At 31.0% G+C, this 27,936-nt stretch overlaps 1 protein-coding gene across 1 annotated transcript in view; it reads left to right on the plus strand.

Moving 5' to 3' along the window:
- The window catches only part of LOC129233415 (oxysterol-binding protein-related protein 3-like), a 56,179-nt gene extending 28,798 nt beyond the window's left edge, over positions 1-27,381 (plus strand). Inside the window, 11 exon segments of the mRNA XM_054867445.1 lie at positions 3,729-3,810; positions 8,693-8,868; positions 15,107-15,181; positions 15,272-15,409; positions 17,932-17,995; positions 18,153-18,231; positions 20,304-20,445; positions 23,662-23,806; positions 24,003-24,129; positions 25,726-25,848; positions 27,243-27,381. Coding sequence (XP_054723420.1) covers positions 3,729-3,810; positions 8,693-8,868; positions 15,107-15,181; positions 15,272-15,409; positions 17,932-17,995; positions 18,153-18,231; positions 20,304-20,445; positions 23,662-23,806; positions 24,003-24,129; positions 25,726-25,848; positions 27,243-27,354 — 1,263 coding nt within the window. The 3' untranslated portion in view covers positions 27,355-27,381.
- The last annotated feature ends 555 nt before the right edge of the window (positions 27,382-27,936 follow it).

The following is a 27,936-nucleotide window of genomic DNA, read 5'->3' on the forward strand; positions in this document are numbered from 1 at the left end:
TTGAGGACAAGGGATCATATTGGAAATAGTGGTTACAACTCTATTAGGTTCTGGTCAATTTTGAAGTTTACTGAAATGAAAGTTTCAGATTTGTACCCAATTTCAGGAATGCTGATTTTGCAGCGCTTAGGCAAAATTGAAAGGAAGTTTCTCTTTCGAGCTTGGAGAATGATGCAGTTGATCTTCAGTAGGCGTTTTTTTAAGGGATTCACTCTATCTTTTAAACAAAAAAGACTTGATTTCGAGAAGTGGTCATTTAATTTAAAACAGAAGTAATTCTGTACTATCTCCTGTCACTTTGCAAGTTACAGGAAATTGAAGAACTTGGAAAAACCAGAATTCATCATCTTTCTGAATGGCTTTTGTACAATATAAGTTGATTTGGGCAAAGCTCAAACAATCATATTTTACACACAGTCAGAATTTGCTCTTGCATAAACTCAAATGTATTTCCTGTCACTGAATCAAAAATCTACTTTGTACTTTTACTCTAATTATGAGGTTTTGTAATGATTGTTATTCAGAGCATCCGGCCAAATTACTTTAACATAATGTAAATACATATTTGTGTATGTATTGTTGTTTTTTCAATATTGTCTTTTGAGTATGTACCCTTTGCCCTCCCTCCAGAAAACTTGAAAATGATGGCCTTGGTTTTTGGTCCTATTAATGACTGATATTCTAATTAAATGAAATTGATAGTTTATTGAATACTATAAAGAACTAGTATTAGGCTAGCTATATATGGCTATATATATATATATATATATATATATATATATATATATATATATATATATATATATATATATATATATATATGCTATAGAAACTAAAGTGTACCGTAATGCCAGCGCACAGCTGCTAGAAACAAAAACAGTACAAACATATTCATGAAACAATCTAAATAAAATTGAAGATGCAAAAAGCAAGAACACCAAAAGGAAAAAAGGTGAACCAGGGACTGACACTTTCTCAAGGGGAGGACCAGTCTCTAAGTTCACAATGTTGGCATAATTATAGTTAAGTTTAAATATCCAATATTCTGTTTCAGAAATTTAAACTAAGCTAGCATTAAATGGCCGTGAAATGTCAAGTTGGAGACAAGCAAAAAGCATATTTCAGAAAAATTCATTTATTTAAATATGACTAGAAAGTATAGTAAACATCCCCGCAAAAAAGACCCCCAAAATATCACAACAAATGAGTCCCATATAATAAAGGATAAAATGTCACCAGTCTGTAGATGAAGTCACAGGTCAGTCCTAAGTTGACAATCGCAGGAACACGCAAAGTCGACCGGATTAAACTTCGGGAACGCAACACTTATCTTGACAGGAAAACCACGTGGGAAGAGTCAGTGAACTTATCCAGAAAAACTCATAGAACTCGTTTCCCCCGGCAATATCAAATTGCCGGACACAAAATAAGCACTTCTTCACCTGGACTCATTTCATTACCAGGACTTGAAATTCCAAAACTTGAAAACTACGTGATTAATGCATCACCAGTTACATGCCACAGACTCCCGCTGGCATAACGGGGAAAAACCACCCCACACGCGAGCCGAACTAGGCCTCACGATAAAATCAAAACAACCGGGGATCGGAGAGAAGAGAGCGAGAGTGTTGCCATTCACCTCAATATATATATTCCATCAACCAATGAGATTGCATGCCTTGATGACGTCATGATATTAACTTCAACTACAACTTATTTGTTTATTCCACTGCCGCGAATTTTTGTACTCCCTCCATGGAACGTGCAGTCTTAATCAAGTGGAATTAAATTCAAATCATCATGTCACAACTCAACTTTCTCCAAATCGACACATCGAAACATGCAATCTGCAGTGGATTAAGAAAACAGTCGCCATTAATTATGGCATGGAGAAAACACTGATTGAAGTGTCAGCACCAACTAGTTGAATTACACTTTTTACCAGACTGGGCTAAAAGTAGGTAACAATATTCAACTTTAAAATATTTTTTTTTAATTATCGGCCGTGGACCGAGAATAAATAAAATAAAATAATATTTTATGCCAACACACAAGGCCCTTTCTGTTTAGCAAGAGGGAAGGTCCCAATAACTCGTGACCATCCCCGAGAGCCTTGGAGGAAAACTGAACAGGAAAACATATCTGAAAAATAATGAACGAAAGCATTTTCAGGCGAACCATCAAAAGGAAGAAACAATCAGAATATAGACCTATGAATAAAGAAATGATATGCAGGTGCCAGGAAAACATGCAGTTAAGACACGGCAGCAGCAGAACCTTGATTTGTAAAACATGGAGTTGAAAAAACCTGGAGTTGAAAAAAACCCGGAGTTGAAAAAAACCCTGGAGAGGAAATAAAAATGATAAAAAAAATAATACTAAAAATGAAAAGTGGATCAGAAATTACATTGGCAATTTTCAGGATAGATCCCAACAGACCTTCATAGCTTAGGTGGCCTTACTGCAATAATATAATTTCGTTATACTTCACACACGCACACACTTATAGTCTTAAGTCCCAATCTTTTTATTTAAGTTAGATTAGAAAAGTAAGGATAAGTATATACATGCAGTTGGCTTTCTTTTTAACGATGCTCTATTTAAGGACTTTCTCTATTTAACGAGACGGCTTTTCACGGTCCCAGATGGTCTACTGTAGTGTTAAAAGCATTCTATTTAAGGACGTTTTCTACTTAAGGACGATTTTTTGTGGTCCCGTGAAAGTCCTTAAACAGAGAGCCAACTGTATATGTATATATATATGTATATGTATATATAATTGGCTGTCTGTTTAACGACTTTCAAGGGACCATTAAAAAAATCGTCCTTAAGTAGGAAGTGTCCTTAAATAGAATGCTTTTAACACTGTAGGGGACCATCTGGGACCGAGAAAAGCCGTTGTTAAATAGAGAAAGTCATTAAATAGAGCATTGTTAAACAGAGAGCCAACTGTATATATATATATAAATATATATATATATATATATATATATATATGGGGGGGGGAATTGTTATAAGATAAGTGTTTTCCGAGTGAAAAGTGTAATAAAAATATGCCTTTCTTAAAATCAAAAGAAATCACCATTGGCATTGTAGCATAGGTTTCTTTGCTTTGGTAGCAGGCTACAGGTATTGCTGAAGAAATATTGTAGTTGATTTTTGCCGAAGTTCTGAACGGTTTCCTTCATTTCATGCTTTGAATGGAAAAGTTACCCATGCAATGCTCTTAAAAGTGGTTTAAAGATGAGGGTGTTGCATGGTGACACATATTAGAACTGTGTGGCTGGTGTGCAATTTTTTTTTCAATTGAATATGTTTAAATCGTTAGTCAAGATGTTTGTTTGACTCAATCTTGGCATGTCTGTGTGATAGCATTTGCCATCGCAGTCAAAAACTTGGATATCAAGTGTTCACTGCTGTTTGACCTAAAAAGTGCTCTCCTTTGACAGTTCTTATTCACTGCTAGATATCTGCAATAGCCTCTCTTTTTCCAAGTAAAAAAACATACTCCCATTCATTCTTCAGGACCAGGGCGCATCTACCTACGGCACATTTTTACTTTTGATTATTTCTTCCGCCAACAGGTTTCACTATTAACCACTGAACGCATAGCATAATGCTTACCTCCCTTTAATATTCTGTTTAGTGGTCCTGCTATTACCACAGTCATTCTGATGCAATTTCCTTTGTCCACTTTTGGTAACCGTTACATTATTTTAATTTTGTAGGGCTCAATGTCAGAAGAAGAAGGTGGCAGCTTTTTAAGTGATGCATCGGATGAAGGGACTGAATACACACCAATTCCTAGTGGTAAGTATTTAAATGATTGTTGTAAACAAAATTTGTTCATTGTAAATAACACCATTATGTGAGGAGTTTACTTTCAAAACGGATTATATCCAGTTTTATATTTTTTAGCTAAACGAAAAAAAGTTTTACGCACAAATGCTGGTAGAATTTCGAATTTTTCACAATCTTTTAGTAGAATAACAAGTGGCTATTGGCAAAAGACTAGGATTTTTTCCACAATTTTATCAGACCTAAATTGCCAATTTAATTTGGATATATTCCATTTTGGTGTAAAACAGTGGATATCATCACTTATGCAAAGAAACACACATTTTCTTCAGAAATAAACTTTAAAATTGAAACAAAATATTAAACATTTTATATATGTATATATATATATATATTAACTCTACTTTATTCCTTCCTACTTACTTTATTCTTTTCATCGAACATCTCAACAAACAAAAAAAAAATTGACCAATCCAGTATGTACAATGAAACCACCCAAGCTGATTCAAATAATAACGTTGTAGATATTAATAGATCACAATTTTTCAATTAATCACAATTTAATCATTAATTAATCACAATTTCATACTAATATCAATTATTTAATATCAATTTAGTAATCACAATTTGAGGTTGCCCTTGCCTAACTGATAACAGAGTTGCACAAAGCACAAGGTGCTGAGACCTCTTAATACGGACAGGTATCATGCTTGATTGGAATTCCTCGGTCAGTGCCTCCCTAAGCTATTTTATTTGTGAACTACTTTTGAATTAGAAGTGACAAAGTCAAATTTGGATGTGTGCTCTTTTGATATGAAAGTGAATGCGTGGATACCGGCAAATAAGGGATAAGTTTCACTCTGCTGTAAAAGACCTGGCGAGAAATAAGGGGATGGATATACACCGTTTAGGTGGTAAAACCAATATTTACGCATCTTTTAACAGTAGATATAAACCACTTCGTAAAGAAAGAAATTCATGAGTCGCGATAGAGAATGGTACTAGACATACGGAAAACGATAAAAAAAAATGTTTTTTCCCAAAAGTGGATATAATCCGTTTTAAAAGTAAACTCCTATGTGTGCTACATAATTTATGAAATATTTTTACATTGATTTCTAAATATTATTTATTTTTAGTGTACATTAGAACGCGTTTTCTAAGTCATTGATTATAAATTTCTGATCCTGAACCAACTATATTATGTAGTAGTGAATTAAAACATATTGACCCTTATTTTTCCCTTCTGCCTAGGATGAGAAATCCCTTCCACCATGAAATAATTTGAGGTTTCTTTAAATATTGAGCATTAAATTTTTGGATATTTATGGTTTGGGATTGAAATAATGTATATGGCCTACATCTGAGCTCTACAGGGATCAAAATGGTTGGTGGTTTAATTTTGAAGGCCTTCAGAGTCAAAAACATAGTTTGGATAGGGGACATGGTTCAAGAATCAGATATCAGAAGGATAATAATTGTTTGGGTGGGTGTCAAAAAAAAGTAAGTAGTTTAAATATTTGTAATTTAAGAAATTTCAGGGTGCTAAATAAAAGCAATTTGGGCATGCTTAAAGTTTTCTATTCCAATGCTTACAGTATTAGGAACAAGATAGAAGAATTGAAAATCCTAATTGAGAAGTTGGATGTTATTGGAATAACCGATCTCAGAGATACTGATTTTGTTGAATTAGGCAGAGCTTGAAGGAAGTATTTTTGTCAGGATTGGAAAATAAGGATGTAGATCTGCAATGAACATAATTTAAGGAAAGACTAGCAAAAACAGATGGGGACTATATTCCCTTTAGGAGCAAAGGTGTTAATTCCAAAATTTGGCCCATGTGGTTCCCCATAGAGTTTACAGAAGCTCTAAATTATTAGCAAGCCATTTTCGTCGGTTTAAGGAAACTGGTTAAATGGAAACAGGCAAGGTGTAATTTTAAGTATTTGGTACAGATTCTGAAAAGGGAATTGGAGCAAAGGCTAGCAGATTGATTATATTGACAGGAATCCTAAAAGGTTTTTTTTTTGCTTACACCAATTCTGGGAAAGTTTGAAATAGTCAAATTGGTCCATTGGTCGATGAGCATGGAAAGTTAATTTAAAATGATAGGCATATTGCATATTTATCCAGTGGTTTTAACAATAACTGTATCTCAACAGTTGACACTAGCAATACACAAGATATTATAGGACTTGAGAATTTTGTGTTTTGAAGGGATGAGGTTTCATTTCACATAAAAACAATTAAACTAACTAAAGCTTCGGGGCCTGATAATATTCATCCAAAAATTTTAGTTGAATCTTCAGAGGAGTTATTGGATGTTTTAAATATTTACAATGCTTCTTAGAACTTGGGGACAGTGCCAAGAGGACTGGAAGCTGGCTAACATAATGCTGATCTTCAAGAAAGGGTCTAAAGGTAATACTGGGAATTATAGACATCTAAGTCTGACTTCAGTGGTTTGTAAAATTTTTGACACTTTGATCAAAATCAAGATTATGAATTTCTTGGAGGCAAATAGTCTGTTGACTAGTTTGCAGTATGGTTTCAGGAAAGGTAATCGAGATAATCGTGATAGTATGGATAATAAGCAAAGCAAATCCTTAAATATGCAGACGTACCATTCTTTACAACAAAATACCATATTTTTGAGCAATAATACATGAAATTGTTTCAGACATTAAAAAATTATCAAAATAATTTTTCACATAATTTCTTAACAACGAATTTATCTGCTGTCTTCTGGTTCAAACACATGTTGTTTCAATAAAGCAAGGTCAGCCTAACAGGAGCATAAATAAATATTTAATTTAGGAGGGTCTGAAGCCGAATAATATGAGAATTTTCTAATTTAAGCTTGAAAATATTACAATCCTTATTCTGTTGTGTGCAGGTAAAGGGCAATAACTGCAAATTTTTCATTTTTCTTTTCTTTTCTTTTCTTTTCGAGCAATCACGATTGCTTATTGTTCTCACTTGACTGTTTTGATGTCCTTTGATTTTATTTTCCCACCGCCACCCTCCGCACCATCACCATCGACCAAGTCCTCACGATGCTGCTCCTCTAGCGAAAGCCGTCTGCAAGTTGCGTCAATATCCTACACACACAAATACACAAACACATATACCTACACACACATACACACACATTCATGCCTGCACACAGACACAAATACATATGCCTACACACACATACACCCCCCTCCCCACACACACATTCATATACATAACTACCTACACACTTATGCCAGCACACAGACACAAACACACATGCCTACACACACATACACATACCCCCTACACACAAACACACATACCCCCCACACACAAACACACACGCCTACATACACACACTCGTGATTGTGAAAAACATAATTTGAATTCAAGATATCAAAATTCAAATTAATTTTTCTTTCTTTCTTTTTTTTTTTTTTTTCGTTTTTGTCATCTATTGTATGTGCAAACTCGCTTATTTGGTTTCCGCCAAAAAAAACGCAAAAAAACCCCGTCTAATTCCAACATTTTCCTGTTGTTAGTATTGAATCCACCACGCATTTCTTCAACTATCTCGAAAGCTCATTTCTGCAGATACTGCCATTTACCTGCCAGTATTCACAGCAAGTAGTTTTAAATTTACTTCGGGACAGTCCAGGACACCTTCGCCACTCCACTGATGTACGTTCTTGCAATCTAGCGCTTTATCATATTTCCAATTTAAAATTATGAATTTCTTAGAGACTAATAGTCTGTTGACTAGTTGGCAGAATGGTTTCAGGAAGGTAAATTGTGTGCTATTAATTTATTGCATTCCTATGGCAAGGTTACTATGGCTTTAGGTGCAAAAATTGTGTAGATGTTGTTTATATCAATTTTCAAAAAGCTTCCGACAAGGTACCACATGTTGCTCTTCTCAACAAACCACCTGATTTAGGAATAGGAGGGAAAATTTTACTTTTTGGTTACAAATTGGCTGACTGGAAAGAAACAGAGAGTAGTAGTTGTAAGGATAAATCATATTAATTGGAGTGATGTTTTGAGCATTTTGTTCTGCAAATGTTTTTTTGAGCAATCACGATTGCTTATTGCTTTCATTTGACTGTTTTTGGCGTGCTATCATTTTATTTCGCACCGGTGTGCGGCGCCACCCTCTGCCAGCACCACCTACACACACACATACACAAACACCACCATACACACATATACCCCCACACACATACACAAATACATACACACACAACACATACACACACGCATACATACAGACACCTACACATACAAACAAATACACACATTCATGCATGCACACAGACGCAAACACATATGCTCACATACACATACCCTGTCCCCATGCACACAAACACTCATACACACAACTACCCACACACTCATGCCTACACACATACACACACACTCATGATTGCAAAAAACGTAATTTGAATTCAAAATGACAAAATTCAAATTAAAGTTTCTTATCTTTTCTGTTGCAGTGCTTTTTGTTAGAATTAACTTTTTTAATGTTAATTTATAAGAAATCAAGAAATAATATTGGGGGTTATCTTCAAATAATGCCTTATCTTACAGGGTGGATTTTAATGAGTTTTTGGCAAGTGAGAGGAAGAGAGTTGGAAAGAGTATGATGTCACACCATTTTGGTTAAAATAAAATATTTAATAACAATATCTTGATTATGTGATCTAGCATGACATGTACTAAGAGTGTGGGTTAAGGTGAAGTGTGTCACTTTGTGACGAAGAAGGGGGGGGGATTAGATACGTTTCAAAAAGTGTGATATTTATTGTCATTCCCTTGAGAAAGAAAACTTTCATTTAGTAATTTGTTCTCTCCCACTTATTTGTTAAATTTTTCATTTTTGAATGTTTTTTTTTTCTAGTTACTGAAGTGCCTGCTTTGCCAACCTGTAATACAGGGAGGCGTTCTAAGCTTCCTGCTCCTAAACCTGATACAGGAGATTTTAGCCTATGTAATCTCTTGTTCAAAAACATTGGAAAAGATCTTTGTAAAGTTAGCATGCCTGTTACATTAAATGAGCCATTATGTGTGCTGCAGGTAATGAACTTGTGTACCATAAAGAATTTATTTTGTTATGGATCATTCCACATCAAAATCGCCTAAAAAAATAGTCGGCTGTGCCGTCTTGTCTCCGATTTTTTCCATTCTTTTTTTACGAATAGATATCTATGAGAAAAGCCCAAATTAATTTTTTTAGATTTTTTTAATGAAAATTACGCTTTGGAGAATTTTTCCCAAAAATTCCATTTTTGATCATTTTTTGGAGTCACTGTTTTGGCATGAATTTAGAAAATCTCTCTAATTTCTTTATTTTTCAACCAATTAAGCTGAATTCGGTATCAATTTCAAGTTAATATTTTTCTCCTTCAGTATGAACGACAGAAAGTATTCTATGAACAGTTAGGTGTTGCCACTCTTTATCTTAAGTCAGTTTTTATGTTTTTTCAATTGGGAGATTAAATACCCAGCTACGATCTGCATCTTTTTTTCTTTTTTTTTTTTTTTTGTAGCATATTTAAATCATTCTCTTGCTATGTAGAAAAAAGTAGAAGGGTGTTTTTTGTTGTTTTAAAATAAAAATATATAGTTTGTTTTGCAGAAAATACAATACAAGTTTTCTATTACTTTAAATCCCTTTTAATCTTAAAAAAGGTCAAAAACTCTTCAGAACAATTAATACTGGACTCTCAAAGGATTTGTATCAATAGGTAATCGCTAAAAAACTGTTTACTTTTGAAAAGAATTGTGCAAAAACCTCCGTTTCAGACTTCGCAAAAATAAATAAATAAATTTGAGAAAAAAAAACACTTTGGATTGAAAGTGTACTAAATATTAAGAATAATAATTTGAAGAATAGTATAAAAAATATTTTTAATGGAATTATTTTGCCTTTTTTTTTTTTTTTTTTTTGACATAACTGAAGTTTATGAATGTGGTTCTCCAGAGGTATAACTTATTTAATCTCCCAATTGAAAAAACATAAAAACTGACTTTAGATAAAGAGTGGCAACACCTAACTTTTCATAGAGTACTTTCTGTCATTCACACTGAAAGAGAAAAACATTAGCTTGAAATTGATACAAAATTCAGCTTAATTGGTTAAAAAATAAAGAAATTAGAGAGATTTTCTGAATTCATGTCAAAATGGTGACTCCGAAAAATGATCAAAAATCAAATTTTTGAAAAAAAAAAAAAAAACTTCCAAAGTGTAATTTTCATTCAAAAAATCTAAAAAAGATTATTTGGGCTTTTCTCATAGATATCTATTCGTAAAAAAATGATGTAGAAAAGCTGAAACCTGACGGCACACGGCATTAGGCGATTTGACTTGAAATTACCCTTATAGATTTTGGCTTTTATTAATTTTAATAATTTTATTAGATTTCTTAACATTTAAATGTTGTAAACAGTTCCATTTCATTATTGAATTTGTACAATGTGATGGGTGAACGTTGTTTAGTTTTTCAGGGGAGAAATATTGCTATCAAAGAGGATTAGAATAGTATGAGAGAATGTTAGTTTACACCAGGGTTTCTCCACCAGAGCCAAATGGCCTCTCTCTAGGCCACGAAACAAATCAAGGGGGCCACAGGAAATGATATGAAAATAGGGGAGCCATGAACCTTTAATTTTCACAAAAAATTGAGCATCTAACAAAATCTTAGAAAAAACTAAAACTTGCTTTTGTTATTTTGGCTAACAGGTTTTTAAAATACACATTTTGCCATAACAGACAAATAGGAAGTTTTAAAATCTCAGAAAATGCATCATCCATAAAAGGAATCTTGTGGTTTTTCCTTGAGTGGTGCATTTTCAACAATTATAGGATTGCTCAAAGGCTTCTTAAATGACTTCTTCTTATTGGGAAAAAAAGAAGAAAATGAGTAAAATAAGTGTTAATAGTTCTGTTTGCTCCAAGAAAAATATAATAATAATACAATTTTCTCTTTTCATATTACTTCAATACTTCATTGTTTTTTACGGTAGATTTCCAATTATTTCATGTCAAATTTAATGTCACATTTCTATTTTTTTTTTTTTTTAATTTTCAGAAAATGAAAGAAATTAGTTCTAAAAAATAGTATGTAATAACAAGGGAAATGTTTTTCTGTATGTGTTACCCTGTAACAATTTTTTCAAAAAAAAGTTCAGTTCTTTTCAAATATTTTTCCAATTCTATCATAAGGACTTTTTCCCAAGCTCCCCGCCCCCAGGATTTTTGTACAGTTTTGAATAGTTTACATTAACTTTGGAAGTTTACATGAAGTTCTGTCAGGTTATTCTTTGGATACCATATAAACGCACATCAAATCACTTTATCAGAAAGAACTTCGAATGAAAAATATGCAAAACTTTCTTTAGGTTACCTTTCAACAGATGTAGTGTTTTATATTATCACCTAGATAAGAGTGTAAATAAGTCAAGCTGAGAATTTTGAATTTTCAATTGGACCTGTCTTTATTTTTTTTAAACTACCAATCCACAATTTGATGTATCACATTTGATCTGCTCTAATATTTACAAATGCAAATTTTTCCACTCATGTGAAATTAAGCAAGCTCTCATTATTTTTTTTAATTTACGAACACACATACGTACATAAACCTGTAGTATATTTGACACTGAAAAAGATCTAAATTGGAAAATCAACATTCACAGGTGATTTACCGAAACGTTTTGGTCTTTCATCCATGTCTTTGCTATGTGAATGCTGATATTCATCAGAGTGGAAAATTTCTGGGGGAGACACCCCAATATCCAATCCCTTCTTAGTGTCACCAAAGATAAGTTGAAACTACATTTTAAGGACTTCAATTAAACTTTCGGATGAGAGAGCTGCTTATCTCTTCTTCTCCTTTGACTTAGTCCACAATCCACATAGCCTAAAGAACGGTTTTTGAGCAACCACACTTCTCTTTCCCTATTTATCACCAAAGATAACTTCAGAAAGTCTTTCCAAGTGGCGAAAAATTTTCGGACAGAGCTCCCGAATTCTCTTTTTTCTAACGCCACTTAACATAGTCTAATTGTACAGTTTTAGACCTTCGGTTTTGGAAAATTACCGAAAGACATCATCCACACCCTCTTTTAACGTCTCAAAGTACAGCTTTAAATTATGTCTTTAAAACTTCAATGTTAATAAATTTCTGAGGATAGCAGTCGAGCAAAAACGTAGCTCTTCCACTAACACATGATCAAAGATAGCTTTAAATATGTTTTTAAAGTTTAAGTTTCGAAAATTTTTTGAGGAAGATTCCTTAAACACACAACTCACATGTTCCACAAAGATGGTCTAAAATTTCGTTTTTAAAACTTAAATTTTAAAAATGTTCCTAGAAAGATTCCTAAAATAGCCATTTCATCTAATGTCTCCAAACCATTCTCTGACAGCTGATATTGTGTTTTTGAAGTTTCAATTTCGAAAAATCGCCGGCGAACGACATATCATATCCGTGCACTTTCTCAAATGTCACTACAGACAGCTTAAAATTTCGCTGATTTCCACAAGAGAGCCTAACAAAAACTTAATCCTCAAAAATGTCCAAAAATGCACTTACATTTTGAGATGGATTTTGGGAGTTAGCCTCCTCCACCCCACATGCTCCTGTTGTTATTAAACAAAGCCTAAAGTCGCGTTTATAGAACTTGAATTTTTAACATTTCCAGGCTAGAGAATCTGATTTCATTACATTTTTGATGACGTTATGCACCCCCCCCCCCTAAGATCATCAAAGATATCCTACGATTTCTACGAAAAAGAGTGGCAAAATAAGGAGCCGCCCCGGGCGGCAGAAACTGCAGCTACGCCACTGGGTGCATATATTCGAGGTTATGGACAAATTCCACTTTTTGTGTAAAGGGGGAGAGGAGGATGGGGGGTTACTGAATGGAAGAACTATATTTAGAATTTTGTGATGAACTACACAGCTGCTGGTCTTTCCAAGACAAGTTTTCTTCCTTCGTTGCAATAGAAAGCGAATGTTTGCGGTTCGCTTAATTGACTCCTGAACGTTTGGGATAGAACTTTAAAATAGGCTCCGAGAAAATTTAAAATTTTAAACTAAACTTCCAAGAAAAGTTGAGTTGATTCTACTGTGGCTCAGAAAAGAAGGAAATTTCATTGAAATTTGCCTCCAAGTTTGCAATAGTTTTAAGCAATCAAAAAAAAAAAAAACGTGTTTCCATTGGCGATACACGAAAAAACCAGCTGATGTGTGCATCACATGACTTCCTTTTATGCCAATTTAATGATGTAATAGCGCCTTGAAGTAAGCAAGGAAGCACTAATTATTTTCACCCCTTGTTTCTTGCGAATCAAAGCAAAAAAACGTTTTACACTAATTTATTTCTCCATTATTGGCAATTTTAATGTGATTCAGTGGTTAACTCTTTAATTATTACCAATATTTGCCAAATTAAAACCAGATTTAAAAATTTAAAAAAGAATGCCCAAATTTTTCGCCAAGTTGGCGACAAAACTTGGCGGCAATAAGCTTGGTGATATATCGTCAAGTTTTGCAAATTATAACACCACTTGAGTTTGCATTGAAATTAACAATGATTTCCCCCTAAAAAGGTGTAAAAGACCCCCCCCCCCCTTTGGAACATCCGAATGCAACCAAAAGGAGAGGTGCACAACTAGACCCGACTAGGAGTCTATGTACCAAATTTCAACTTTCTAGGATATACCGCTTTTGAGTTATGTGAGATACATATGCACATGCACACAGACATACGTACAAACAGACGTCATGAGAAAACTGGTAATTCATTTGGGCATCGTCAAAATGGATGTTTTGGGTGTCTATACGTTCTTAGGCATATATCCAAGTTTGGTCGAGTTGAGAAAAAAAATTTAATATTCATTTGGGGGAAAGCAAAATAAAAATTAAGGTCAATTTTTTGGTGAAATTTTTTTCGCAAATACAATACTCCCTTTACTTTGTAACAGGAAGTAAAAAACAGTGCAAGAAAGTAGCAAATGTATATTGTGAATTATTACAGGATCCCGTCGGAATGCTCTCGACTCCCTCTTGATGCTTTAAAAGTATCCTAGGACTATTAATGAATGAACAAATTTTTGTTCAAAGCAATGTTTAATGTGAGATTTTTTTTAAATAAATTTTTTGGTATGCAAAAATTGTTATATCCTACATAAAATTATAAATTTGTTTTCCAACTTATACAAACTCTTGAATTTATAGAGTTATAGTGTACATTAATTATGTCAAGTATATATATCACCATCCCAGAGCAACAGTAAGGCCTCTAATCCCAGGAATAACAGTAAGATATCCTTACTGTTGCTTTGAGTTAATAATATTATCTCAGATACGTTATTCTATCTCCTTTTTGCTCATATTAAGAAAATGTGGTATTTTATTCTATCGTTTTCTTTTCAAATTCAATGAGCCGAATTTTCGATAACTCGAATTTTTTTCGCATTCCCCACAACTTTGACTTATCGAAGTTTCACTGTATAATAAATTCACATGTATTAAAAATTGAAGATTGAACACTAACACAAAGTTAATGTTTGCAAAATTGAAATTTGTGTGCGTTGTTTAGGAAAAACTCTAATTCTTTAGACATGGTATTCAACTAACTACCATTTTATAGGAGTTACAGCCAAACATCTGCAATAAATTATTTCATTGAGGTCATCTCTCATGAGTGTTACTATAGCTAAAATTCAGCATTAGTATTAATAAACTTTTTCTTTGATCTTTAAAAATTGGTTTCAATATTGAAATTTTTTAGCTATTCATGCTAATTGCAATGAAAACATTTCATGTATTAATTAATGTTTTTATCGTAAACTTTACTCTTTATTTTGGAAACAAAGTTACACTCATGAGAAAAAGTTTTACTAATGCTTAAAATTTCTTAATTGAATAAATATTTATACCATTTTGACTTATTGAGTATTTAAGATAGTTCAATCAAAATTTGTTACAATTTTTATTTTTAGAAAAGAAATTATAGAATATTTTATAAAGGTAACACTTATGATAAGAACGGTGACTTGCCAAGAAGTTTTTTGGAATTTCTAAAATCTAAGCAAATTAACTTACAAATAACCACCTTGTTAAAAAGTTAGAAGTTGTAAGGAATTTATCCCTTGGAAAGTTTTAATGTTGATACCAACAAAAATTTTCAAATTGTGTCGAACCTATTGTGTCAATGCATTTGAAAATCACTCATTTATACATGTGTGTGTGTGTATAGATATCAATACTTAAATAATAGGCTCAATTTTCTATTTATTTTGTAGCGACTTTGTGAAGAATTAGAATACAGTGAGCTTCTTGATAAAGCTGCAGAAACTGTTGATCAGTATGAAAGAATGGTATGCTTTGCTCTTGTTCCTTTTAGTGCACTCAAATTTCTAAATAATCATGTATTATTGTTTTCGATTTATTTTCCTTCTGCTTTTCAGGTGTATATAGCTGCCTTTGCAGTATCTGCATACAGCTCATCATATCATAGAGCTGGTCATAAACCTTTTAACCCCGTTTTGGGAGAAACATTTGAATGCATTAGAGAAGATAAAGGATTTCAATTCATAGCAGAACAAGTATTACTTTATATTTGCTTTTCTATCTCTCTATGAGTTTTCAAAAACATTGTTTTGAGTTAGTGTCTTCACCCTTGAATGATCAATTCACTAATGATTAATATGTATTTATAAAAGTGATTAAAATTGACTGTTTTCTTTTCAAATTTACTTTCTTGTGAAATGTTATGGTTCACATATTATGTTGCGTAAATAATACATTTTTTCATGAGAAATAAAATAAAATTGCAAATCTTTTAGTAACAACTAATAACCTGTTAAATGTAAGATATATATTTCTATATGTAACACATAGGTGGTTATGAAAATAATGGAGCAGCATTAAATAATAAAAATACCTTTATTAATAAACTGTAGAACTTTGTAGGGCATGTGTAATGGAGAAAATGTCGTGGAATAGAAATGCACAGGTCATTTGTGCAGTGTTTCAAAGATTAATTTCAAATTCTTCATAGACATAATGGGAAAATGTTAAAGAGAGAAAATGGTGGTAAAGAATGGTTCTGGGTTTTGCATTTTAAAGTATGCCAAAATGAGTCAATAATTTTGAATTCTTGTGGGCAGTTGGGGGGGGGGGCTGGGGAGGACTCAAAATATTTTTAGTCTTGACCACCTCGCCATACTTGCACTCATGCTTGTTGGTCATTGTAAGTGTTACATGGGGGAAAACTTGACGTTATCAAAGAAATCAACTGCCTTTATAAAGTTAACAATGCTATTTGGGCAAAAAGATTGCAGTTGTGTATTGAGAATTTCTAGATTTGTACAAGTAAGTAATTAAATTATAAAGTAATTAAATTATAAATTATATTAAATTATAATGGTTCTAAAGCTGTAAACAGGGACTTACAGATAATGTGCATAATCTTTAAATTATTTTTTGTCGTGGTTTTCTAATGAGCGATACGAATTTCAGCTTACTATATTTTTTTTTATTGGGGCAGCAATTTCAAGAAAGGGAGCGTTTTCTGATACCTCAAACATGCTTCTTGGGGGCTGCTGTGCCCTTCTTCTGAAGGTAAACAATAAAACAATAATATAAAAATGTTCAAAATGTCAAATATCTCTGAAAACATTCAATGCTTTGGGAAACAAGTGAGTCACTGCAGACTGGATTTTGGAAAAGTAGATTGCAAATTTTCAAAATGTGGAAACATAGCTCCTGTTTGTTATTTAGCTTGTTGACTAGTATGTCAACATGCAACTGAATATTCTACTAAGAAAGAGATAAAGATGAATATCAAAAAAAAATATTATGAACTTCATATTTTGATTTTATTGACAAATGTTCAATCTAATAGTATAGTTGATCTGAAGTTATTTTTTATGCTTAGTGTAGTTTTAATTTTGCTTTTAAACTTTTTAATTCTCTCTGAATGCAGCAAGTAAGGTTTAAAAATGAGCGAGGTGTACAGTTTTAAGTAAAACTTTTTTTTTTCTTTTTAAATGAACTAAAATTTAAAAAAAATATTGCTTCCATTTAAAAAAAAAGATGTCATAGAATTAGTTCCACAAAATTAAAACTATACATTTCTACCTTTGGTGACACCTGAGCAAGATACACCACTGCAAAAGAGCTTAAGGGTTTTTTTTTTTTTTAACTTTAATGTTCAACTTCATTGCTTATATCAGTCAATTTGAAATTTAAAAAAAAAATCCCTAATTTTGAAAAAAATATGTAGAAAAAATGAGTTTTTCGTGAAAAATAAAAAATTTAGGTCTTGTGTGATGTGCTTAAATATTTTTTATTTGAATGAAAAAAAATGATACACAAAGGTGTGTAGGGGCAACTTTTTAGCAACTTAAGATTTTAAATTTCTGAAAAAAGGTTTCTTGAATACACCCTAATCAAGTTGCATATGTTATGTTTTTAAATTCCATTCTTAAAGATAAGTTACTAATTTTTTTTCAGCAGAAATGCTAAAAATAATGATGGGAAATAATTTAAGCTCTAGTGTTTGGTTTAAAATAGTTTTTGTAAAAAAAAAAAAAAAAATTGAGTTTTTTTACTTACAAAAAAATTATTTCTGTTTAAAATCAAATGTTTCAATTCTTATTAGCTTCCTCCAATTCTGCAAAACCTCGCTTATTTTAAGATTTAACTTCTATTCTTTAATCTCATCAATTGTTCCTATAAGTTTTATTATTATTTTTTATTTTTAGGAACATAAATGTAATATTTTACGTCCCATTTTATTTTTGAGAATTTAACCAGTGTTTTTTTCACAAAAATTTGATATTTTTACTTCTGAAAGTTGAATTATTCTTCATTGGCATAAAATTAATCTTTTGCAGTTATATTATTAGCTGTTAGCATGGTAGAATACACTATACTTGTGAGTTGAAAGAGTTTCAAATGTAGAGGTTTTTTGTCGGGGCATTTTCAGATTTACCTTTAAAGCGGTTGTAAAACAGATATATATGTGTTGAAAATTTCCTGAAAGACATTTGTATTGGAAACATTCTGGAACAAAAAAATTGTTATAATGCCATAATGTTTTTTATTCTTTCATGTTAAACAGGTTAGCCATCACCCACCTGTCTCTGTTTGCCATGCAGAATCGCAAAATTTCATTTTTCAGCAAGGTAATTTTCAGCAATTTACAATAATTTTGCATCTTTTATTTATTCCATATCTGATTCAAAAATATGAATATATTTGGAATGTGAAAAATTAAAGACCAAAAATCATATGTGAAAATGTTGAAAGAAGTTTACACTAATTTTGTGTATGCTGTTTCAGATATGAGGATTAAAACAAAATTTTGGGGGAAGTCAATGGAAGTCTTGCCTTTAGGAACTATCCATGTATACCTACCAAAGTAAGTTCTTAATAATTTATTTATACTACTTTTCTCACTGGACATGTATTTTGAAATATATATGGGTGATTCTCCAAAATCCTGACATTTTCCAATCACATTTTTTAAAAAAATAAAAATTCTGAAAAAAATCTGAATTTTTTTTACATACTCTTTGTTAGGAACTTATTAAGATAAAAAGAGAGGGTACTCACACTTTAACAAGGTTAAATCTTTCAAAAGAGAGGGTCAAATTTTATACAGCGAGAGACTGACAAGCAGCACCAGGAGAGTTACAAAATGAATTTCTTTATGGGTTATCTAAAGTGTAACTGTAGTAATAAAGAAATAACTAAAGTCTAAATCAAAAAGTATGGTTATTAAATGACAAAACAAAATTTATGTAAAACCTCCCCAAAAAGGGGCAAAAGACCCCTTTAGAAACACCCAAATGCAACCAAAAGGGGAGGTGCACAACTAGACCCCACTAGGAGTCTACGTATCAAATTTCAACTTTCTAGGACATACCGTCCTTGAGTTATGCGACATACATACGCACATACATGCATACAGACGAGAAAACTCGTTGTAATTAACTCGGGAATCATCAAAATGGATATTTTGTATTTCTATACAATCTTAGGCACTTATCCAGGTGTGGTCGAGTGGAGAAAAAACTCAACATTCATTCGGGCGTGAGTAAAATGGAAATTAAGGTCAATTTTTGAGTGAAAATATTTTCACGGATACAATACTTCCTTTTTTGTAAAAGGAAGTAAAAGAATAGATTCTAAACATTGAGAAAAATAAAAATTACCCAAAATCCGCTTCTCGATTGTTACCAAAAACAATGAAAAATAATAGTAATAATAAAGTTAATTTTGGTAATAAAAATTAACAAACTAAATTCCAGGCTAAACCTTAGCAATGTGGTTACGCTCTTAAACTGATGACTTGACATGTAAATCAAAAAAATCCTACAAAACCTGCAATTTTTGAAACTTTTAAAGTGACCAAAATCCACAAATATATGCTTACTTAAGTTCAGCCTTAAAGTTAAATTGCTAATTTTATTATCAAAACGAAATTCATTACTTCAAACTTTTCGTTAATTTTGCAGCAATTAAAAAACAACTACCTCACTTCCGCCACACAAAAAGGTTTGGGATTAGAAGTTCAAATCTGAAATGTTTCACTTCAAAACAGAGGAAAGAAAAATGAATTTTGCACAAAGCACATAAAAAAGCATTTTATTCATGGTGTTGATAGAAGTGTTAATTTTATGAAAAAGTATCAGAGAGAGTGCTTTTTTATTAATTAATATTTAGACACGTACATGTCAAAAAAACTAAGTGGGTCGTTTTCTAAAATGTTCCATCTTTAGAGTTGCATTCATCAGGGGTACCTTCATCACATGTCAGATTTTGAAAAAGTATTCTTCCCTATTACATTATGAGCGAAAATGTGTATTATTATGCTTGGAAAATGAAGTTTAGGAATGAAAATGATGCAATACATTGTTTTTACAATAATAACTGCCTAAACTTTGGAGAAATTGAGAGCTAAATTTCATGTTGCAAATTCAAGGGTGTGAAAATGTCCTGTTCCTCACAGTGTAGTAATTTATTTTCAAAAACTAAAATATGTGATTTATACTGTGTTTTTTGTATGAAGTATAACACAGAAGTTCTATTCTTTCATCAAACTCTGAAAAAAAAAACCCAGTAAATGTTTATTAAACGTTCAGAACTCTTTTTATGCAGCGATACAGAGTCTCTGAATGTTATACTGTGTTTGATTACTGTGATTTATACTGTGTTTTTTTGTATGAAATATAACACCGAAGTTCTATTCTTTCACCAAACTCTGAAAAAAACCCAGTAAATGAATATTAAATGTTCATAACTCTTGTTATGCAGCAAAACAGTGTCTCTGAGTGTTATGTTTATCATGTTGGAATGATCCAACTACTCTGTAATACATGTATTTTACCCATTCAAATGTTTTGATTACAGTTTCTAAACTTGTGTTTTTTCACAATATATTTTAAAATGCTTGTTTTTGATTGAAATATATGTATTTTTTTTACCTAGAACAAATGATCACTATCAATGGAATAAAGTTACTACATGTGTTCACAACTTGTTCAGCACTCAACGATGGGCTGATCAGTATGGAGAAATGATTATTACTGAAGAAAATGGAGATGCAACTTGCAAATTAACATTCGTGAAAGTATGTAGTACTTTAGTGTATATGATGAAAGTATTAGAAAAGAACTAGATTGTATTCCTTCTATTCATCTGCTACTTTGGCAATAAAATTAAGTCCCATTACCTTGAAGGGTTTGTGCTAGGTAAACAAAGTTTGGAAGACATGTTTGAGTTTTTAAAAGACCTTGATGTACATTTCAAAAATTCAGAATAAATATGGAACTAGTAACAACATGGTTAACCTCTTCCCTCGGAAACTAATGGACTATATGTAGATCATGAATAAATTGTCCAAAACAAACTTTTACCTGTAAATTCTAAATTGTAAGCAGATTGTAAGTACTAAATGAATAGTCACAGAACTGAAATAGATGTAAATACGATTTACAATAATGATACATAATAAAAACCAATGCCAAAATCGAAAAAAAAGTCTCATAAAAAATCATAAATATCTTTACTGATTTGGTTCCTACTTATTGTATCACAATGAAGCAAAAATTCACAATAAATACAGATCTTTGCAGTAGTGCTACTGGTTCCGCACTTGATTATTTTGTTGCTGTAAAATTTACTGACTGCATTAAGATCTACTTTAAAACTTCATTTTTTTAATGAATTAACAGTGAATTTAGTTGTACATAGCATATCATTCACGGTAAGATGGAAATGATCCGACCGAATGTGGCCTATTATAATTTATGTATGCACTCCATACTTTTGTTAGCCAAACAAAAGTATGTTAGCACTAACAAAAGTGCTTCTCTATTTTAAAAAAAAATGCATGTTTTGAACTCTATTTAAGTCAAATGCCTCTATCAGAGAGTTCCAGTGGTACACTAGAATTCCAGTATTTTTTTTTTTTGGTTTTTTTTTAAATACCTGAAATCTGGTACTGTCCGTTATGCCTTTACCACCCCACTTCTGATTTTTCCCCTTAGTACCAAATTTTTGGCAAATATGTTGGTAATTAGTAATAATATTCATTATGCAGACCTGTTAAAATGCAATACTAAAGTTATTTTACTGTGATAATTTTTTTTTTATTTGTCTTTTTTATGCTCTTGATGCCTTCATTCTGAAAAATGTGATCGCTTTGAATCCGAAAGGAGAATCAAATTTTACTTATTTTTGATGTTAATTGAACTTTGTTAGGAGACAAATGAATGAAATTTCTTTTAATTTTTATTAAAATCATAATTCAAAATTTTTGAGCAAAATTCCGTCTTTGTTATGAGTGTCAAAATGTCAAAAAGTTAAATGCTGAATAGTAGGTTTGCTACAGTTATGTTGATAGGTATTAATAATATGTGTGTTGTAGGCCTTCATAATGCAATTCAAAAATAACTTTAGGGAATTAAATTATTTTATATGCTGTTTTTATGTTTTTGAAGTCTTCATTTTGAAAATTGCAATTTCTTTGCATCATGTGTGGGAATCGGATTTTGATGTGTACTAACTTTGTTAAGAGGCAAAGAAATAAAATTTATTTTTTGTAAATAAAAATCATGAAATTTAAAAATGTTAAACAAAAGTACATACTCTTTAAGAGTGTGATATATCAAAAAATTAGGTGCTGAATGGGTGACTGAATTTTATTTTATTTACTTTTTTTGTCAGTAATTTTACGCTTATTAATATATACATAACATATCTAGTTTAGTTCACTTTTGTATTAATAAATAAATGAAATCTTTGAATCAGTTCTTATTGTATTGATTGAGAAAATTATATATTACATGTAGTTAAATTCTTGTCCTTGTACTATCAGTGACAAGTGAAATTTTAATTACTTTCAAAATATTTGCAAAAAACAAGCTGAAGATCTATTCTGAGCCTTTTGGTTTTATTTTAAAATCATTTCTTGATTATAATTAGTATAATAATACTGTTCATAGATAAATTTTTTGCTCACTTTATTTAAATTTATCAAAAGTAATCAATGTATTTTTGTATAAAATTTCATTTATTTAAGTATTAGGAGTCTTAGTTTAAAAAATGACCCCCTCCTGATTTTCTTTTTAAAATTTTCAGGTTTTTCTGTATGTTTGAAAGCCAATAGTACTCTAAACATATAAAATATGTGTGAAAAAAAAGCAAAAAATCAAATTTTCACTTTTCTATTTATATTTGCATGAATTAATGTAGCTTATAGCTTTACATTTTTACAACTAGGTAAAATTATGGAAATTTAGTTATATGGTAACATTTAAAACATGATAAGTTATAATATAAATTTTATTAGGATGCTGAATAAGTTTTTGCTGGTTTTTTTTGTGAAAATTAATGTTTTATTTTAAAAAAACCATTGAAAAACATTTTACTTGTCCATCGCTAGTCACTACTTTTCCCCATATTTCTGGCAGCATTTGCAACCCATTTCAAAAAAAAAACACATCCTTTGTGGCTATTCAAGAGTTGACCCAATTATTGGCATATTCACTAGAATGTAAATTCTTCTTAGCCAGGCCATGTGTCTTCCATTAGAACAAGTGGTAGTCAGCAGTAAATATGTCGGATGGGGGTAGGACTTCCCACTTAAGTGTTTCTAAGTAGGTTTTCACCGGTTTGGCAGGCCGTTCTCATGTTACAAAATGACCTGGTTGTGTCTGCTCATGTAGCGGCCGTTTTTCCTTCAATTCTCTACTTAATCGCTATAATTTTAGTCTATAGTTACCTTTCAGGATAGTCTCATCTAGTTTGAGCAGCTCTTTTTTTTTTTTTTTTTTTGCTGCGTGAGAGCTTTTTTTATCTTCAAGATCAAAGTCATTATTTTGAAAGAATCAAAACCAATCTCTACAAGTTATTTCAGACTGAACGTGATTCCTGTAAGTCTCCACAAGAGTTCTGTGAGTTTTTACTATAGATTTTTTTTTTACTGAAACACTAAAGTAAAATTCCCGGCACAAAATTTGACATACTTAAGCCATGAAAAATAAAATTGTTTGCACTTCTGAAAAATAACGTACACTGAATTTCAAGCTTGCTTATGATACTTCTGTATAGATGCGTCACTATCATAAACTAGTGCAAGCACTTCCGGTAACTCCATCTGTTGGAAAATAGAAATAACTTATTCAACTACACAGTATTAAACCAAAAATGCTTTTTTTAGCACTGACTTAATGCTTTTAGATTTCCCAAAAGTTTCAAAAATTGCAATTAACCTGCTTTTTTAATAATCAATTTGGTTTCAGTTTCCAGAAGAAAAAAATAAATAGCTGTTACATCTTTTCAGGCTAGTTACTGGTCAAATAAACATCATGAAGTGTATGGAGCTGTGTCATCTAGGGATGGCAAAGTTGTACATAACTTATTTGGCAAATGGACCGAAGCATTATACTGTGGAGTTGCACCAACTGTAAAATGTATATGGAGACCAGGTAAAAGCTATGTTCTGGATTTTTTTTTTTCATAGGTGTGAATTTTAACTAATTAAATGAAAAGAATAAAATATGAAAATAATATGTTAAATAGACTGGTTATATTTTGCATATCTCGTTACAAATATCTTTTCTAAATTATCTTGTATATCGGAAAAAATTCCATTCATTTTGAACACTTTGCTTTGCTTTCTAGGCACCATGCCAGAAGACTATGAATTGTATTATGGGTTTACCAGATTTGCCATAGAACTTAATGAAATTGATTCTGAATTGGAAAAGTTGTTACCACCTACTGATACAAGATTTCGTCCAGATCAAAGGTAATCTTTTCATCCCTTACTCTTCCTCTCCTGAAGTTTGATCTTTAAAATACTATATTGCTAAACAATAAACTCCGATAACTTTTGTAAAAAGACAACAATTTTTAAGGTTTTCTAAAAAAATTTTTGAACACTTTTTAAACATAAGCATCTACAAAACAGTTATTAATAGCATAAGACTAATTGTTTTGCAGATTTTTGTGTTGTTTTCAAAGAATCCAAAAATTAAAGTAGTAGACACAACTAAAACGTTTCAGTTTTTAAAAGGTTGTGAAATTTCTTTTGTATGTTTTAGCTGAAATATAAATTATAACTTATTACTATCCCATAGCTCAAGAGTGATTTCAGTTAGCGTTTCAATACATTTTGGTCTGAAAACTAATTTAATATGATTAAAATTTAAGAGATGTTTTAAGTTTTTGACAAAATGTGAATAATAAAAAAAATTTTGTTTATGAATTAACGTTAATAAAACCCCCAAATGTTTGTTACTGGAAGAATGTTTTTAGTTATTAACTAAACATGAATTGATTTTTTAAATCAGTTAAATTAATTTTTTTCATAGCAAAATGGTTATTTGAAATCCTAAAAACATGCAATATTACTTATCTCTGAAAGATTTTCTGTATTTTTTAGAGTTTTCAATAATATATTATAAAGGTATATTTTTGGTTATCTAAAATCAGATGGGAAAAAATTCTAAAATTTTAGAAGCCAATAATACCTAATCATTTTAAACATGTGTTAATTCTAATATTTTCATGTTTTAGAATATTAAATTTGTTTCAATTTGTTACTTAAAAGAGACAATAGCCTTAAATGGCTTCAAGAATCATGTTTTTACATTAAAACAGACATAATTTTGTTCGTTCTCAAAATTCCTACATAACTCAAACTAAAATTTCTAATAGATTATTTCCTTGAAAACTATCCAGTATTAAAAAAGTTCTAATTTGAATCACGATGATGCATCAAAAAGATTTTTTTATTTTATTTTTAGAGACACTTTTTTAGTGTAATGAGACCAGTAATTTGACAAACTCTGTGTAATCAATGTTGTTATGAATTGAAGACTAAAATTGGAAAATGCATTAAGTGCCAAAAAAAAAGTCAAAATGAAGTAAATGCGAAGCATATCACTGTGGTAATCAATTTTTGTGCATATCCCTCCTAAAAGTAGTTGAAATAACAATGTTATTGTCCACCAGTGGAGCAAGAGTTAGACTCGTGATGCGGTGGAGAGCGCAGTAAGTGCCATTGAAGGTCACTTATCTCGGTTGGTCCAAGTCCATAACACAAAAAAATGGATAACGCAGTAAGCGCCACAATCCACCTGGAATGCCCAGTAAAATTTTTTATTTAGCACTAACTGCGTTTTTCATTTTTAATCTTCAATTGCTTGTAATGTTTTTCTGAGAGAAGTTTTACTATAGTTCTGAAGAAACTTTTTAATTATCTATCAGTTACAATCACTACTCCTCAAAGAATTTGTTATTTGGTCATTTTCAGATCTTTCAGTTAAAGTTAATAACTTAAATTTTATATTTTAAAATGTTATCTAAACAAGGCAGTTTTAAATATGCATTATACTTATAGATTATTGGAGGAGGGAAATATTGCTGCTGCAGAGATCAGCAAACAACAAATTGAGCAGTCACAACGCGATAGGCGAAAAAAAAGAGAAGAATTAGGCATTGAGTACAATCCTATGTGGTTCAAGTAAGTGTCCGATTTTTTTTTTTTTTTTTTTTTTTTTTTTTTGACTGAGTGTTATGCAATATGTTTTGTGTTTTTCTTATGCTGTTGTTGTTGTCGTGTGGCAAGTACAAAATGAAAATTAAAAAATAGGTTGCAATAAAACAAAAGGGAAAGAAAGTTTTTAAAAAAGAAAGAAGCAGATTGAGGTGAAGGCTTGAAGAGCAACCCTGGCGACTTCTTCGGCCTTGTCTGTATACAGCATTCACTTTACTTTGAAGATGGCCGCTATGATGGATGGGCAATTCAAAACGTGTTCCTGGTCAACTTGCTAGACCCGGCAATGCCCCCCCCCCCCCCCGGTCCTCTATTTTACTTTAGCTTTGGTGTACAAACTTGTTTATTCCGTTTTGATATTCCTTGATTATTCCGTTTGAAAATAAAGCATGAAAAGAACTACTTACTAATGCTTATGAGGAATCAAAAACATGTTTCTTCAAATATCTCACAAATTATTTTTATTATTATTTTTTAATGCTTTGGTTTGTTTACCTATCCATGGCAATTGATCTTAACTGCATATAATGGGTGCAAGATATTCTAACTTAAGACTCATTTCTGTCTTGGTAAAAGTAGGTGAGACAATCAAAAATGAAGTAGCATAGTATTTAGGAAAACCTGAAAATCAAATAGCAGTTTTTTTAATGTCTTAAGAACTGATAACGTGTGGCAGACAATAACTTTGTCCATATTATGTATATAGTTGGTTGTTTCTAATCCATCGACCTATAATCCCCAATTGTATAGAATCCACAATATATTTGAAATGCAAACCGTGATATTTAAATTTAAAATTCATTAAATTTACATTTATTTATGTATTTTTGTGCGTTAATGAAAAAAATATTTCAGCAACAAAATCAAATTATTATGTATTTTTCCATTGCTTGAAATATGAAGTAAATTGATTTCTTTTTTCAACTATTTACTCATATTTTTTGAAAATTGATTATGTTAGGAAACCATCTCTCTTATGTACTGTGATTCATTCATGTTTCATGTATAAAAAAACTGCTTTATGCTCCTCCAATCTAAAATAAGAGTTTGTATAACAAGGAGTAAACCTATAACTAACTATAGCATTATTTCACTGTGTACCATTTTTTTCTTTAACATTCATTTTCAACTATGCATAATCCACCTTTGTATTATTTCCCATTTAAAACAACTCAATCTTCTAGTGTTTCCATTAAATTTTTAAGGTTTGAAAAACTGAAAAATTATGTATTTTATTAATAAAATTGGTTTGAAAAGTTTTTGGTATTTATTGAAAATGACATGTATTTTTAATTTTGGAAAGTTTTAACTGTATGTGATTGTTGATGAAAGAAATCTCTGAAGTATTTTTGTCTTTATAGAAAAGTTATTCTTGATGACAATAAGGAGCAGTGGGTGTTCACGAAGAAATATTGGGAGACAAGGATAAATCCCGGTTTTAGTAATATATCATTTTCAGAAAAGTTATGGTAGCTAATATATTTTGCATGTGTAACATAAGCATCTTTTGCATTAAGTAAACAAAGTTGTGATATATATATATATATATATATATATCTATACATACATATATATATATAACTTAGCATATTCATTACACTTGTTATGTTTTTAAATTTTTAACAAAAGAAAGGGTCTTTATTTTACTTAGCACTTTATTTAAAATTTTGGATAATCATCTTTTAAAGAAAAAGGATGAAAATCAAATGTCATTCCGTGTAAGTGTACTTGAAGAAATGGTGCTGCAGGTTAAAATATAACCCTTTCTCTCTTATTTTGTTTTAAATTAAAATATTATACACATACTGCATTTAGTTAGTATGTTATTGTTTTATTATACTAATGAATAGAACTGTTTTAAATGTTCATTTATTTTAAGTTGTTTTAAAAGGTTTTACTTTTTCTTTGTTGTTGTTGTTAAAATGACTTTATATTCAACTAACTTTCATTTCAATGAAAATTAAAGTTTTGGATAATGTTGACATCATGCTTGCTTTTTTGTTCAAAATTGCTAACAATAAAATTTAAATATTTAAATGTAATCTTGATGCCCTT

The sequence above is a fragment of the Uloborus diversus genome, unplaced genomic scaffold (assembly GCF_026930045.1).
Source record: "Uloborus diversus isolate 005 unplaced genomic scaffold, Udiv.v.3.1 scaffold_397, whole genome shotgun sequence".
In the NCBI taxonomy this organism is placed as follows: domain Eukaryota; kingdom Metazoa; phylum Arthropoda; class Arachnida; order Araneae; family Uloboridae; genus Uloborus; species Uloborus diversus.